At 44.2% G+C, this 14725-nt stretch overlaps 1 protein-coding gene across 1 annotated transcript in view; it reads right to left on the bottom strand.

Annotated features, from left to right (window-relative positions):
- sphkap (SPHK1 interactor, AKAP domain containing) overlaps nt 1-5031 on the bottom strand; it is a 345056-nt gene extending 340025 nt beyond the window's left edge. The window contains exons 1-3 of the mRNA XM_060924329.1: nt 4875-5031; nt 3561-4200; nt 670-759 (exon numbers count right to left, since the gene is read on the bottom strand). Coding sequence (XP_060780312.1) covers nt 670-759; nt 3561-4200; nt 4875-5031 — 887 coding nt within the window. The remainder of the gene's footprint in view (nt 1-669; nt 760-3560; nt 4201-4874) is intronic.
- Between the last annotated feature and the right edge of the window lie 9694 nt (nt 5032-14725).

Below are 14725 nucleotides of genomic sequence, written 5' to 3'. Positions count from 1 at the left end.
ATCTAAAAACCTATGAAAATAATACAACAGTCATCACTCGCAGACATTCACATCCTATGGTGTGGAGGGCATTGCACAATCCAGTATTGTATTATGTATTATTGAATGTACAGGGGCGGCACGGTGGTGTAGTGGTTAGCGCTGTCGCCTCACAGCAAGAAGGTCCTGGGTTCGAGCCCCGGGGCCGGCGAGGGCCTTTCTGTGTGGAGTTTGCATGTTCTCCCCGTGTCCGCGTGGGTTTCCTCCGGGTGCTCCGGTTTCCCCCACAGTCCAAAGACATGCAGGTTAGGTTAACTGGTGACTCTAAATTGACCGTAGGTGTGAATGTGAGTGTGAATGGTTGTCTGTGTCTATGTGTCAGCCCTGTGATGACCTGGCGACTTGTCCAGGGTGTACCCCGCCTTTCGCCCGTAGTCAGCTGGGATAGGCTCCAGCTCGCCTGCGACCCTGTAGAAGGATAAAGCGGCTAGAGATGTAATGTGAATGTACAGGTTTGCTTTATTTAATGCCCTTATGGCACCGGCATAGAAACTGTTCCTAATCCTGTTTTTCCTAGCTGTTAATAACCTGTAACGTCTGCCTGAAGGCAGCAGTTCAAACACAGTGTGTCCAGGGTGAGATGGGTCTCTGAGAATGTTTTGTGCTTTTTTTATACAGCGGGAACTGTACAGATCCTCCAGAGAGGGGAGAGGGCAGCCGATGATATTCTGGGCCATAGTGACGACTGTCTGGAGCGCTTTCCTGTCTCCTACTGTGCAACTAGAAAACCATACACAGAAACAGTAAGTTAATATGCTCTGAATAGAGCAATGGTAGAAGGACACCAGTAGTTTTTGTGAAAGATGGTAGTTCCTAGGCGGCACGGTGGTGTAGTGGTTAGCGCTGTCGCCTCACAGCAAGAAGGTCCTGGGTTTGAGCCCCGGGGCTGGCGAGGGCCTTTCTGTGTGGAGTTTGCATGTTCTCCCCGTGTCCGCGTGGGTTTCCTCCGGGTGCTCCGGTTTCCCCCACAGTCCAAAGACATGCAGGTTAGGTTGACTGGTGACTCTAAATTGACCGTAGGTGTGAATGTGAGTGTGAATGGTTGTCTGTGTCTATGTGTCAGCCCTGTGATGACCTGGCGACTTGTCCAGGGTGTACCCCGCCTTTCGCCCGTAGTCAGCTGGGATAGGCTCCAGCTTGCCTGCGACCCTGTAGAAGGATAAAGCGGCTAGAGATAATGAGATAATGAGATGAGATGGTAGTTCCTGAGCTCTCTCAGGAAATGCAGTCTTTGCTGTGCCTTTTTGATAGCAGTTGTAGTGTTGACGCTCCAGGTCAGGTCGTTCTGAATGTGGACCCCCAGAAACTGAAATTCTGATACCCTCCCCACACAGTTCCCACTAATAAACAGGGGCAGAATGTACATTTTCTTCCTTCTAAAGTCTATGATAAGCTCCTTAGTCTTGGTGGTGTTTAAGACCAGGTTGCTATTTGTACACCAATCTTACAGCTGCTCCACCTCATCTCGGTATGCGGACTCATCTCCCCCGGAGATGAGCCCCACCACAGTGGTATCATCAGCAAATTTGATGATGCTGTTACTGGAGTGGGCAGGGATGCAGTCGTGGGTGTAGAAGATTTAGAGTAGGGGGCTCAGCACACAGCCCTGAGAGGAGCCAGTGCTGATGCTGAGGGCAGAGGTATAGTGGTGCTTGAAAGTTTGTGAACCCTTTATAATTTTCTATATTTCTGCATAAATATGACCTAAAACAACATCAGATTTTCACACAAGTCTTAAAAGTAGATAAAGAGAACCCTGTTAAACAAATGAGACAAAAATATTATACTTGGTCATTTATTTATTGAGGAAAATGATCCAATATTACATACCTGTGAGTGGCAAAAGTATGTGAACCTTTGCTTTCAGTATCTGGTGTGACCCCCTTGTGCAGTAATAACTGCAACTAAACGTTTCCAGTCACTGGTGATAAGTCCTGCACACCGGCTTGGAGGAATTTTAGCCCATTCTTCCATACAGAACAGCTTCAACTCTGGGATGTTGGTGGGTTTCCTCACACGAACTGCTCGCTTCAGGTCCTTCCACAACATTTCGATTGGATTAAGGTCAGGACTTTGACTTGGCCATTCCAGAACATTAACTTTATTCTTCTTTAACCATTCTTTGGTAGAACGACTTGTGTATTTAGGGTCGTTGTCTTGCTGCATGACCCACCTTCTCTTGAGATTCAGTTCATGGACAAATGTCCTGACATTTTCCTTTAGAATTTGCTGGTATAATTCAGAATTCATTGTTCCATCAATGATGGCAAGCCATCCTGGCCCAGACACAGCAAAACAGGCCCAAACCATGATACTTCCACCACCATGTTTCACAGATGGGATAAGGTTCATATGCTGGAATGAAGTGTTTTCCTTTCTCCAAACATAACACTTCTCATTTAAACCAAAAAGTTCTATTTTGGTCTCATCAGTCCAGAAAACTTTTTTTTCCAATAGCCTTCGGGCTTCCACGTGATCTTTAGCATACTGCTGACGAGCAGCAATGTTCTTCTTGGAGAGCAGTGGCTTTCTCCTTGCAACCCTGCCATGCACACCATTGTTGTTCAGTGTTCTCCTGATGGTGGACTCATGAACATTGGCTACTGTTAATGTGAAAAGGCCTTCAGTTGCTTAGAAGTTACCCTGGGGTCCTTTGTGACCTCGCCGCCTATTACACGCCTTGCTCTTGGAGTGATCTTTGTTGGTCGACCACCCCTGGGGAGGATAACAATGGTCTTGAATTTCCTCCATTTGTACACAATCTGTCTGACTGTGGATTGGTGGAGTCCAAACTCTTTACAGATGGTTTTGTAACCTTTTCCAGCCTGATGAGCATCAACAATGCTTTTTCTGAGGTCCACAGAAATCTCCTTTGTTCATGCCATGATACACTTCCACAAACATGTGTTGTGAAGATCAGACTTTGATAGATCCCTGTTCTTTAAATTAAACAGGGTGCCCACTCACACCTGATTGTCATCCCATTGATTGAAAACACCTGACTCTAATTTCACCTTCAAATTAACTCCTAATCCGAGAGGTTCACATACTTTTGCCACTCACAGATATGTAATACTGGATCATTTTCCTCAATAAATAAATGACCAAGTATAACAATTTTGTCTCATTTGTTTAACTGGGTTCTCTTTATCTACTTTTAGGACTTGTGTGAAAATCTGATGATGTTTTAGGTCATATTTAAGCAGAAATATAGAACATTCTAAAGAGTTCACAAACTTTCAAGCACCACTGTAATGTAGGAGCCTATTCTCACTCTCTGGGAGTGATCAGTGAGGACATCTTTAATCCAATAACAGATGGTGTGGGATATTCCCAGGTTTGTAAGTTTGGTCACCAGTCTGTTCGGGAGGATGGTGTTAAAGGCGGAGCTGAAGTCCACAAAGAGCAGCCATACATAGCTCCCCTGCTGCTCCAAATGGGACAAAGAAAGGTGGACAGCCATGGCTACTGCATCCTCTGTGGCCCTATTAGCTCTGTAGGCAAACTGGTGAGGGTCAAACCTGGGCGAGAGGTATGATATAATCTGAGTTCGGACCATTTTCTCGAAACGCGTCATAATGATAGGTGTAAGTGCTACTGGCTGGTAATCGTTAAAGCTGCTAATGGTGTTCTTCTTTAGGAGGGGGAAGATTATGGAGGACTTTAAGCAGGGTGGGACGGCAGCCTGAGACAGGGACAGATTGAAGATCTTGGTAAAGACCCCAGCCAACTGATCCATGCAGACCTGCAGCACCCATCCTGAGATGCCGTCAGGTCCTGCAGCTTTCCACACGTTTACCACGCTCAGCGTGCGCCTCACCTCATGCTCCTCCACCATGAGAGTGTGGCTGTTGTGGGCTTGTGAGTGTAGTATGGCTGCCTCTTGTGACTCCACCTCAAAGTCGGCAAAGAAGTGGTTCAGCTCTTCTGCCAATGAGGAGTCACCATCAGCTATGAAGTTGCTGTTTCTGTAGTTGATGATATGCTGGACCCCCTGCCACACCTGCCTGGAGTTGTTGCTCTGAAAGCAGTCTTCTATCCTCCTCCTGTAAGCAGCTTTGGCCTCTCTGATGCCTCTCTTCAGATTGGCTCTGGTAGCACTATATAATGCTCCATCACCAGACCTGAAGGTGGTGTTCCTCTCCCTGAGCAGGCTCTGCACTTTTTTTTGTCATCCAGGGCTTTTTGTTGGGATAATCCTGGATACACTTATCCATAGTGACAGTGTCTGTGCAGAACATGATGTATCCCAGGACAGCTGTTGTGTACTGCTCTAAGTCCTGATGCTTGAAAACATCCCAGTTTGTTGACTCAAAGCAGTCCTGCAGCTGTTGAGAGGCACCTTCAGGCCATGTTTTAACAGTTCTGGATATGGTCCAAGCACTTTTCATGAGGGGGGTATATGCCGGGGTCAAGAACAGGGACATGTGGTCTGACTGGCCCAGGTGTAGTAGTGGCTTTACCCTGAAGCCCAACTTGATGTTAGAATAGACCTTGTCCAGTGTATTTGCTCCCCTCATAGCACACTTGACATGCTGATGGAATTTAGGGAGCACTGTCTTTAAATCAGCATAATTAAAGTCCCCTGCCATGATGTGAACAGCCTCAGGATACATACTCTGTTGACTGCTAATGATCTCATGTAAACATCCAAGGGCCGAGCTAGCATTAGCATCCAGTGGAATATACACAGCAGTTACCATGACAACAGTAAACTCCCGAGGAAGATATATGGGCCTGCATTTAACAGTCACATACTCCAGATCCGGACAACAGTGATTGGTACACCAGCTGTTGTTCACGTAAATATATAACCCCCCCTCCTCTGCTCTTACCGGAGTCCCTGGTCCTGTCATGCCGATGTAATGTACGGCCTGCTAGCTCGACAGCTGTGTCTGGAACGGATGAGTGAAGCCAGGTCTCTGTGACGAGCAGGATACAGCTGTTCTTCACAGTGTTGTTCACTGCAACCAGTAGTTCCAGTTCATCCATCTTGTTAGCAAGAAATCTGGCGTTGGTGAGAAAAACACTAGAGAGCGGTGGTTTATGTGGTCAGCATGCCGGCTCTGCAGCCTCGCTTTTGCCTCCTCTCCCTGCGCCTCCTTCGTTGCCTTTCTGTGGGGATGGTAATCCACGGTGCACCGGGGGGCCTAGTGATATCCAGCGGGATGTCGTGGGAGCAGAGAAACTCAACTGTAACAGTCTATGTAATCCCATTTCAATAAGATCATGCCAGCTATAAATTTTATTTGCCCCACAGAATGTTGTCGGGATGAGTAACAACTCACACACAAACAAACAAACCAAACAAAGCACTGAAAAGGAGAGCGCTGAGCTGCTGTGTCTATGCGCGCCGCCATCTTGAAGGATATTGAGCAGGATTAACATTGAGTAAATGTTTCTTAGACGCAAAATTTAGATTTCTCATACACACATTAAAATTGGGATTCATCAATTGCACATATGCAGGTCATATACACAAGACTCATTTTCACCTGGGTGCTTTGCAAAAGCATGGTCAAAGTTATGTGTAAATATAAACAAATTCTAAACAAGCATTCATTTTAATTAAAGCCGCTAGCGGCCTTGACGGGCCCTCGCACGTGTGGTTCTGCAACCCAGGACATTCCGCCACCCAACAAAAGAGTCACATGTCATATATTCATCAAATGTTCAAAGGTGATGTGCATGTTGCAAATGCCATGACTGCTTGACGGATGAGAGCTCGACAGACAGACTGTAAGTGTGTGTGTGTTTCTGTGGTGTGAAAATGTACATTTATATATGTACAAAACTATACATGTGTCTCCTCCTTATCTCTATCTCACGCTGTAATCTTAAGTCATCTTAGCTTTCCTGTGTCTGCTGTGTGTGTGTGTGTGTGTGTGTGTGTGTGTGTGTGTGTACATGCAGAGTTTTCATATGTCTGCAACAAAATGCACAATGATGGCAGGTCACTATTATTGTGTGTGTGTGTGTGTGTGTGTGTGTGTGTGTGTGTGTGTGTGTGTGTGTGTGTGCGCTCATGTGTGTGTCTGTTTGTCAGAGGGAGAGAGAGAGAGAGAGAGAGAGAGAGAGAGAGAGTGTGTGTGAAAGAGAGAGAGTGTGCTCATGTGAGTGCATATTTGAGTGTGTGTGTATGCATAAATATGCATATGACTGTGAGTGTGTGTATGAGTGTGCACAGAATTGTTACCTATTCTCGTGAGTATTCATGTGTGTGTATATGATTGCAACTGTGTGTGTGTGTGTGTGTGCGCATATGTGTGTGTGTGCTACATGTATATGAATGAACCCTGAACCCTTTATTATTATCACTTGCCACAAGTACCAACGAAATTGACCATTAACCTGTCCTTACATACACACATACATACAATCGACAGAGGGGGAGTAACAGGACAGGAAGACAGGGATGAAAAGAAAAAATACAGAGTAACATGAGCAGGGGGAGGAGAAAAAAGCAACCCCCACACTATGCTCCTGTGAGGAGTACAGTGTGGGAACATTAAAAAAACCTCAGCACATAAGCACAAAATAACACAAGCACACTTTACAACATGAAAACTCGGGACATGAGGGGGGGAGGGGGGAGGGAGAGGGGGGCAATCAGGGGTGGGGAGTAAAAAGGGGGGGAGGGGAGGAGGTAGAGGTAGCCCAGTGCAAGCAAGCAACCATCCGCTCCTGCAGCCATGATGGCGCTGGTTACACACCTGCTTGTCACGCTGGGGGTGAAGCAGCGACCGCAGAAAAAGGGGGGAGGAATACAAGAGAGTCTAACAGCAGTGACCTCTGGGGGCAGTTGTTGTCCCAGCAACGTCCTTGGTCAAGGCCAGTGCTGTCTGGGGGAGCCAAAAGCAGATAAGATTGGGCTTGTTTGGTCTTAGGTCGAGCAGACGCATTCCTTTACACGGTGACTCTGATTGTCCACACTGGTCTCTCGAATCCATTTTCCTCTGCAAAGCTGAAAGCTTCTCCATGATGTTATCCATGTTGCAGTTCAAGTTCTGAATAGCCACAGTCTGAGTGCCGACAGCTCTGTCCACCGCTTCAATCATGTCGGGCAGCTTTATGGGGCTTTGAACAGCTGTCACCGTTTTCTGATTTCCTCGATAAACCAGGGCAATGCCTAATCCAATCAACAAAAGTCCTGTAATCATAGTTCCGAACAGGTAAATGTCTTCAATGTCCTCCACAGAAAGAACCACCAGGCACACGACCCGCCACCGCTCCCACGCAACCATCGTGTCGCCAGCTGCGAACATTCCGGCAGGACAGGCTGGTTCCCCCGAACCCAGGCTTCTCATCGAGAAGACTGTGTCAATTGCGTGAGGAGACCAGTTTATCAATTCCATGGTTTTTAGTTTGGAGAGCAGTGCGGAGACAGTCTCTCAAAAGTATAGACACTAGACAGATGAGACAGCAGAAGCAGAAGCAGGAAAGATAAGGGAAGGGAGAGACAGAGAATGTGACCGCCTTCCGCGAGAGCATGGAGAAGAATACGAGTGTGAGTGTGTTGGTGGTGCTATGTCAGGCATGTCATAGATCAATCCGTCAAAGCATTGAAAATTTCTGGCACATTTCCTGCTTGGCCAGATGGTGATACTGTGCTAGGCATGTGAATTAGATGTGTCAATATCATCAGAATCACGATATCCAATATTTTGTAAAGTTTCAGATCAATCCATCAATGAATTGAACATTTTTTGCCCATTTCCTGCTTGGCCAGATGGTGGCGCTGTGCTAGGCATCTGAATTACACATGTGAATATCATCACAAGCATAATACACAATATTTTGTAAAGTGTCAGATCAATCAGTTAAGGCATTGCCAATTTCTAGCACATTTCCTGCTTGGCCAGGTGGTGGCGCTATGACAGGCAGGCCCACTGGGCGTCAGGTTATCATAATAATCATAATATCTGTTGAAGTAAGTGTCCGACCATACAGTCAATGCACTGTGGCTTTCTGACACATTTCCTGTTTATGTGGCGAGATATTGTGCATTTTGCTGCAGACATATGAAAACTCTACATGTACAATCATATGTCTGCGGCAAAATGCACAATGATGGCAGGGTCACTATTATTATGTGTGTGTGTGTGTGTGTGTGTGTGTGTGTGTGTGTGTGTGTGTGTGTGTGTGTGTGTGTCAGAGGGAGAGAGAGAGAGAGAGAGAGAGAGAAACAGAAAGTGTGTGTGAAAGACAGAGCGTGTGCTCATAGATGTTGCATGTGCATGTGAGTGCATACTTGAGTGTATGTGTGTATCCATAAATATGCATATGACTGTGAGTGTGTGTATGTGCGTGACCAGAATTGTATACGTCACCCATTCTCGTGAGTATTCATGTGTGTGTATATGATTGCAACTGTGTGTGTGTGCTACATGTATATGAGTGTGAGTGTGTTGGTGGCGCTATGTCAGGCATGTCATAGATCAATCTGTCAAAGCATTGAAAATTTTTGGCACATTTCCTGCTTGGCCAGATGGTGATACTGTGCCAGGCATGTGACTTAGATGTGTCAATATCATCAGAATCATGATATCCAATATTTTGTAAAGTTTCAGATCAATCCATCAATGAATTGAACATTTTTTCCCCATTTCCTGCTTGGCCAGATGGTGGCGCTGTGCTAGGCATCTGAATTACACATGTGAATATCATCACAATCATAATACACAATATTTTGTAAAGTGTTAGATCAATCAGTTAAGGCATTGCCAATTTCTGGCACATTTCCTGCTTGGCCAGGTGGTGGCGCTATGACAGGCAGGCCCATTGGGCATCAGGTTATCATAATAATCATAATATCTATTGAAGTAAGAAGTGTCCGACCATACAGTCAATGCACTGTGGCTTTCTGACATGTTTCCTGTTTATGTGGCAAGATATTAAAATCATAAGGCTATTTCAACATATTACAAGATATCAAAAATCCCTTTGCAATTTAATATCAGCGACATCTTGGCATCACGTATAACAAATTTCACATGAATCTCATGAACCGTCTAGGAGGAGCATGTTAAAATTCATCATGTGTCAAAACACACATATTCAAAACCCTATTCTTTCCTTGGCCAGTTGGTGGCGCTATACCAGACAGGCATATTGGGCATCTAGATGTCATAATAATCACATTCTCTAATAACCTGAAAGGTTTCAGCCAAATCATTAAATGTATTATGACTTCATGACACATTTCCTGTTTATGTGGCGAGTATTAAAATTCATAATAATGCCATTTCAACATATTACATATCAAAAATCCCTTCGCAGTTCAACATCTGCAATATCTTGGCATCATGTTTGCCAAGTTTGACATGAATCTGATGAACCGTCTAGGAGGAGTACGTTAAAAATGACCATGTGTCCAAACGCATATAAGCCCAATTACCTCACTTCCTGTTGGGCATGGCTAATACAATGTATAATATACGAAAGTTGTTCGACTTAGGACGAACTACATACGTACCGAATTTGGTATGCATAACTGAAACTATATGCCAATCCAAGGACTCCATGACATTAGGGGGTGCTATGAAGTCCCTGGGCCATGCCCGGGGCCAAACGTCTGTGGCTGAGAAGCAGTTACAATGACTGATGCGTGTATCAAATTTCATGAGTTTTCGTGCATGGGAAATGCCTCAAAAAAAGCCAAGCGCGACAGAAAAATAATAATAATAATAAGAATTAAAGCCGCAAGCGGCCTCGACGGGCCCTCGCGCCAGCGCCCAAGGGGGGCGGGGGCATGCATCCCCGCGAAAAACCTTCCACAGCTTCTTCGGCAAGAGACATTACACCCACAATGGTGACAAAGCACAGATTTGGACACATGGCAACAATAGGGTCTCGCACTGTACGGTGCTCGGGGCCTAATTATAATGGTTCTCAGTAGCGGTGGCAGTCCAAGAAAAAGGGGCAAAATTTCGTGCGTTGTCGACCATGGCAAGCGCCCCAATAAGGGTCTTGTAAAGAGTTTGCTTGCCAAGTTTGACAAATCAGAAGCTGCAATATCATTTCTGCCTTAACCAGCAGCCCCAGGGGCGAAAGTGCACAAAATTTGGCCTATATGTCAGGTGAGCTATGAAGAGTTTGCGTATGAAGTTTGATGACAATTGAGTAAATAGAAGATGAGATATAGATTTTTGAAGAATAAATTTTTTGGTTTTTCCCATGTCAGTAGGTGGCGCTATGCTGTACATGAGCGATTATGAGTTGGAAAAATAAGTCTCTACAACAGCAACATACTAGCATAAGGTAGTGGTGTGAAGGAAAAGCATTATGGAATTATTTACCAAAAACCCGTTTTGGAGAAACTGCGTCGGCCAAAAACAGCGCCCCCCATGGACGAAAATTCCCAAAATGTGGTATACATGACATGGGAGGTAGTAAGAGGGTGGCCGTGAAGTTTGATCAAATTTGAGGAAAGACTGGAATCTTTGCCCAAAAATAGCGCCCCCAGTGGCGAAATATCACAGAAATTGGGTAACATGTCAGACGCCCAATGAGTGATTTGCGTGTGAAGTATGAGCAGTTGTGAGCAATTAGAAGATTTGTTATGAATTTTTAAGCATGTAAAATTTTGAAGTGAAAATTGATTGACGTATAACTTCTGAACGGTTAATCCTACGTGAAACGTATTTAGCAACTTTTGTCAGCCATGTCTGTAGATGATGTGTATCAATTTTGGTGACATTCCTCTGAACGGTCTAGGAGGAGTTGCGCCGTCTTCGTGGCCATGCGTTTCGCACAAAAGTGAAATTACCTCACTTCCTGTTGGGCGTGGCTAATGCATTGGCATTACATTTTTGTCCGGGTGACTGAGATACATATGCGTACCAAAGGGCATGCCACTACTACAAACTACATGGCAACCAGGCACCTTAATGCGAGAGGCAAAAATCACAACACGTTAGGGGGCGCTATAGAGGCCCCGAGGCCCGCCTGGATCTGGGCTTCTGGTTCTCAGTAGCGGTGGCAGTCCAAGAAAAAGGGGCAGAATTTCGAGCGTTGTCGACCATGGCAAGCGCCCCAATAAGGGTCTTGTAAAGAGTTTGCTTGCCAAGTTTGACAAATCAGAAGCTGCAATATCATTTTTGCCATAACCAGCACCCCCAGTGGCGAAAGTGCACAAAATTTGGCGTATATGTCAGGTGAGCTATGAAGAGTTTGCGTATGAAGTTTGATTACAATTGAGTAAATAGAAGATGAGACATAGATTTTTGAAGAATAAATTTTTTGGTTTTTCCCATGTCAGTAGGTGGCGCTATGCTGTACATGAGCGATTATGAGATGGAAAAATAAGTGTCCACAACAGCAACGTACTATCACAAGGTAGTGGTGTGAAGGAAAAGCATTATGGAATTATTTACCAAAAACCCGTTTTGGAGAAATTGCGTCGGCCAAAAACAGCGCCCCCCATGGACGAAAATTCCCAAAATGTGGTATACATGACATGGGAGGTAGTAAGAGGGTGGCCGTGAAGTTTGACCAAATTTGAGGAAAGATTGGATTCTTTGCCCAAAAATAGCGCCCCCAGTGGCGAAATATCACAGAATTTGGGTAACATGTCAGAAGCCCAATGAGTGATTTGCGTGTGAAGTATGAGCAGTTTTGAGCAATTAGACGATTTGTTATGAATTTTTTAGCATGTAAAATTTTGAAGTGAAAATTGATTGACGTATAACTTCTGAACGGTTTATCCTACGTGAAACGTATTTAGTAACTTTTGTCAGCCATGTCTGTAGATGACGTGTATCAATTTTGGTGACATTCCTATGAACGGTCTACGAGGAGTTGCGCCGTCTTCGTGGCCATGCATTTCGCACAAAAGTGAAATTACCTCACTTCCTGTTGGGCGTGGCTAATGCATTGGCATTACATTTTTGTGCGGCTTAGTGAGATACATATGCATACCAAATGGCATGGCACTAATACAAACTATATGGCAACCAGGCACCTTAGTGCGGGAGGCCAAAATCACAACGACTTAGGGGGCGCTATAGAGGCCCTGAGCCCCGGCCAAGTTTGGGCTTTTGGTTCTCAGTAGCGGTGGCAATTCTCGGAACTGGTGCCAAATTTCGTGCGTTTTCGCCCATGGCAAGCGCCCCGAAAATGGCCCAACAGCGGAGAAAAATAAAGAAGAAGAAGAAGAAGACGGAAGAATAATAATAGTGAACTCTTACAAGAACAATAGGGCCTTCGCCCATAGGGCTCGGGCCCTAATAATCCTTTAAAAAACAATAGGGTCTTCGCACCGAATGGTGCTCGGGCCCTAAAATCCTTCGAAAAACAGTAGGGTCTTCGCACCAAACGGTGCTCAGGCCCTAATAATAATAATAATAATAATCCTTCGAAAAACAATAGGGTCTTTGCACTGAACAGTGCTCGGGCCCTAATAATCCTTCGAAAAACAATAGGGTCTTCGCACTGAACGGTGCTCAGGCCCTAATAAAATCCAAAGTTTGCATTCAAAGATTTGTGCAGACAATTTAAATGAAGGACCCGTTACACACTCAGAATGAAAAGATAAAAGCTATAATGCTTGTGTTGCCTTGTGTGTATATTTTGTGTATAAGGATGGCTCTGGTGCTATATATCAATTTGAATTTAAATGGAAAATTTTGCACTCAAAGCCAGGAGGACAACATGTAAAATGTGGATGTTATTACTTTCTTCAACATTCATTGTTTCAAAGCTGGTTCTGAAGCAGCATTGACTATATCAGTGGAAGATGGAATTAATGTTTATGGGAACATGGGAATGGCTTTTGAGGGCTTTTGAATCAAGATTGTTTATAAAGGACAGCACATGATTCCTATACACATGAACACAAACAAATGGACTTTCTATTTTAACCCAGCCTTCACATCACACCACACACACACATACCAAGGTGTCATGTTTGGAAACACACTTGCTCTGTCTTGCTGTATCAAAGCTGACCAAATAAAATTATTGATCTAGTTTTTGTGTTAGCAAACAGCCACAGAGGTTCCAAGAGTCATGATTACACCTAGTGCACCTTTAAATTAGCTTGATCCCTTTTTTCATGCATTTTATTATTCACATATCATCATCTTGCTACAGCATGTAAAATAAGTTTTCATTATAAAGTGTAGTGGATACCTAAGGATGTCCTGACCCTTACAGCTTGCCCATGCCTTGGCTCTGGAAACCAATAAGGGTCATATTGTCAACAAAACATTGCATTTATAGGAAAATTTCAGTTATTCAGAGTTGGTATTGTTAAAATAATTTATTTCGCACAAATATATTTTTTTAATTCTCTATCTGTTTATCTAAGTAGTTCTCTAGAATGAGAACAAATGGAAAAGTATGAAAGAGGAACAAGAGGAGTTACATTTTACTGATTGAACCCAAGGAGCTTAAAATTAATGCACATTATTCTGTGAGAAATGTCTAATATCAACTGATGTTGTATGAATCCAGAGTTCATATGACAGTAATTTTCCCACCTCACATTACCTAACATGATATGACATATGCTGGCTATGCTGGCCCCTGCTGCTGGTTGCCAGGGTTTTTCTGACAGCACCAACTAGTGCACAAGTCTTCACTAGTATTATCTGGCTATAATATTGCTGTTTTTCAGCCCTAAGGTGATGATAAACAGCCAGCAGACAAATCTGACAACACATGCAGTGACAAGGAAAGGGAAATATCTGACAGAGTTGCATTTGGTTTTGCAAAGTGAATGCCAACAGAACGCAATTAACATCAATCATGTAATGACAGACCATGATAGCAATCAGTGTTACATTATAACTGCAATATAATTATGAACTATTATACAACAGATATTTCTAGTCCACTAATCTGATTAGTGGCATTCCAAGAGTGTGTACATTTCCTATTGAAACAGTTACTGCAATAGAGATATAGGGTGTTCACACGGCACATATTTGCATCGATGCTGCACCGATGTATTTTGTTGCGATATATCTTACACCGGTGTAAATTTTGCGCAGCGTTCACACGTCACAACCCTGCTTACTAGAGAGAAGCGTGTTAGCACCGGTGCAGCCCCACTTGCGGTCACACGGCAGTTTCTGCGACCGTGTTATAGTAGCAAAAACTTTATTACTATCATTTCCTTTGATAGTAATAAAGTTTTGATATTTCCTTTTATTACTATCATTTCCTATCATTATTACTATCATTTCCGATAGTAATAATGCGGAAATGAAATATGCGCATGCGTGAAAATGTACTTCTTTTTCCCGGTTGTCATGGCATCACCAAGCGCCGGGAAAACAACGTGGGTGAAGACACCAGTGTTGCCAGATATTGCTGACGTTTTCCATCCCAAAATATGTTCAAATCCGTCAAAATGCACTTAAAACTGCCAAATCTGGCAACACTGGAAGACACGCAGTTCTGTTGTTGTTGATATTCGCCATTTTGGAAGCGCAAAATACCAGGATGCAAGTTATGCAATGCCCGTATGTAATCAACTCTCCTCACGCGTAGCGAGTCTACCCCTGTAGCGTTCAGACGTCCCATTTTATATCGGTGCTGCCCCGCAAACTAGCATTTACTCCGGAGTAAATTTCTTAAACCACCTCCCGAGCAGGGTTAGATTTGCACCGGTTTAAGCAGCTTTCAGGGGCTACACCGGTATAACTTTGTACCGTGTGAACGCTCTACCGGGGCAGCCCCG

Source organism: Neoarius graeffei, chromosome 6 (genome assembly GCF_027579695.1).
Source record: "Neoarius graeffei isolate fNeoGra1 chromosome 6, fNeoGra1.pri, whole genome shotgun sequence".
Lineage (NCBI taxonomy): Eukaryota > Metazoa > Chordata > Actinopteri > Siluriformes > Ariidae > Neoarius > Neoarius graeffei.
This window is presented reverse-complemented; position numbering and strand designations above follow the sequence as displayed.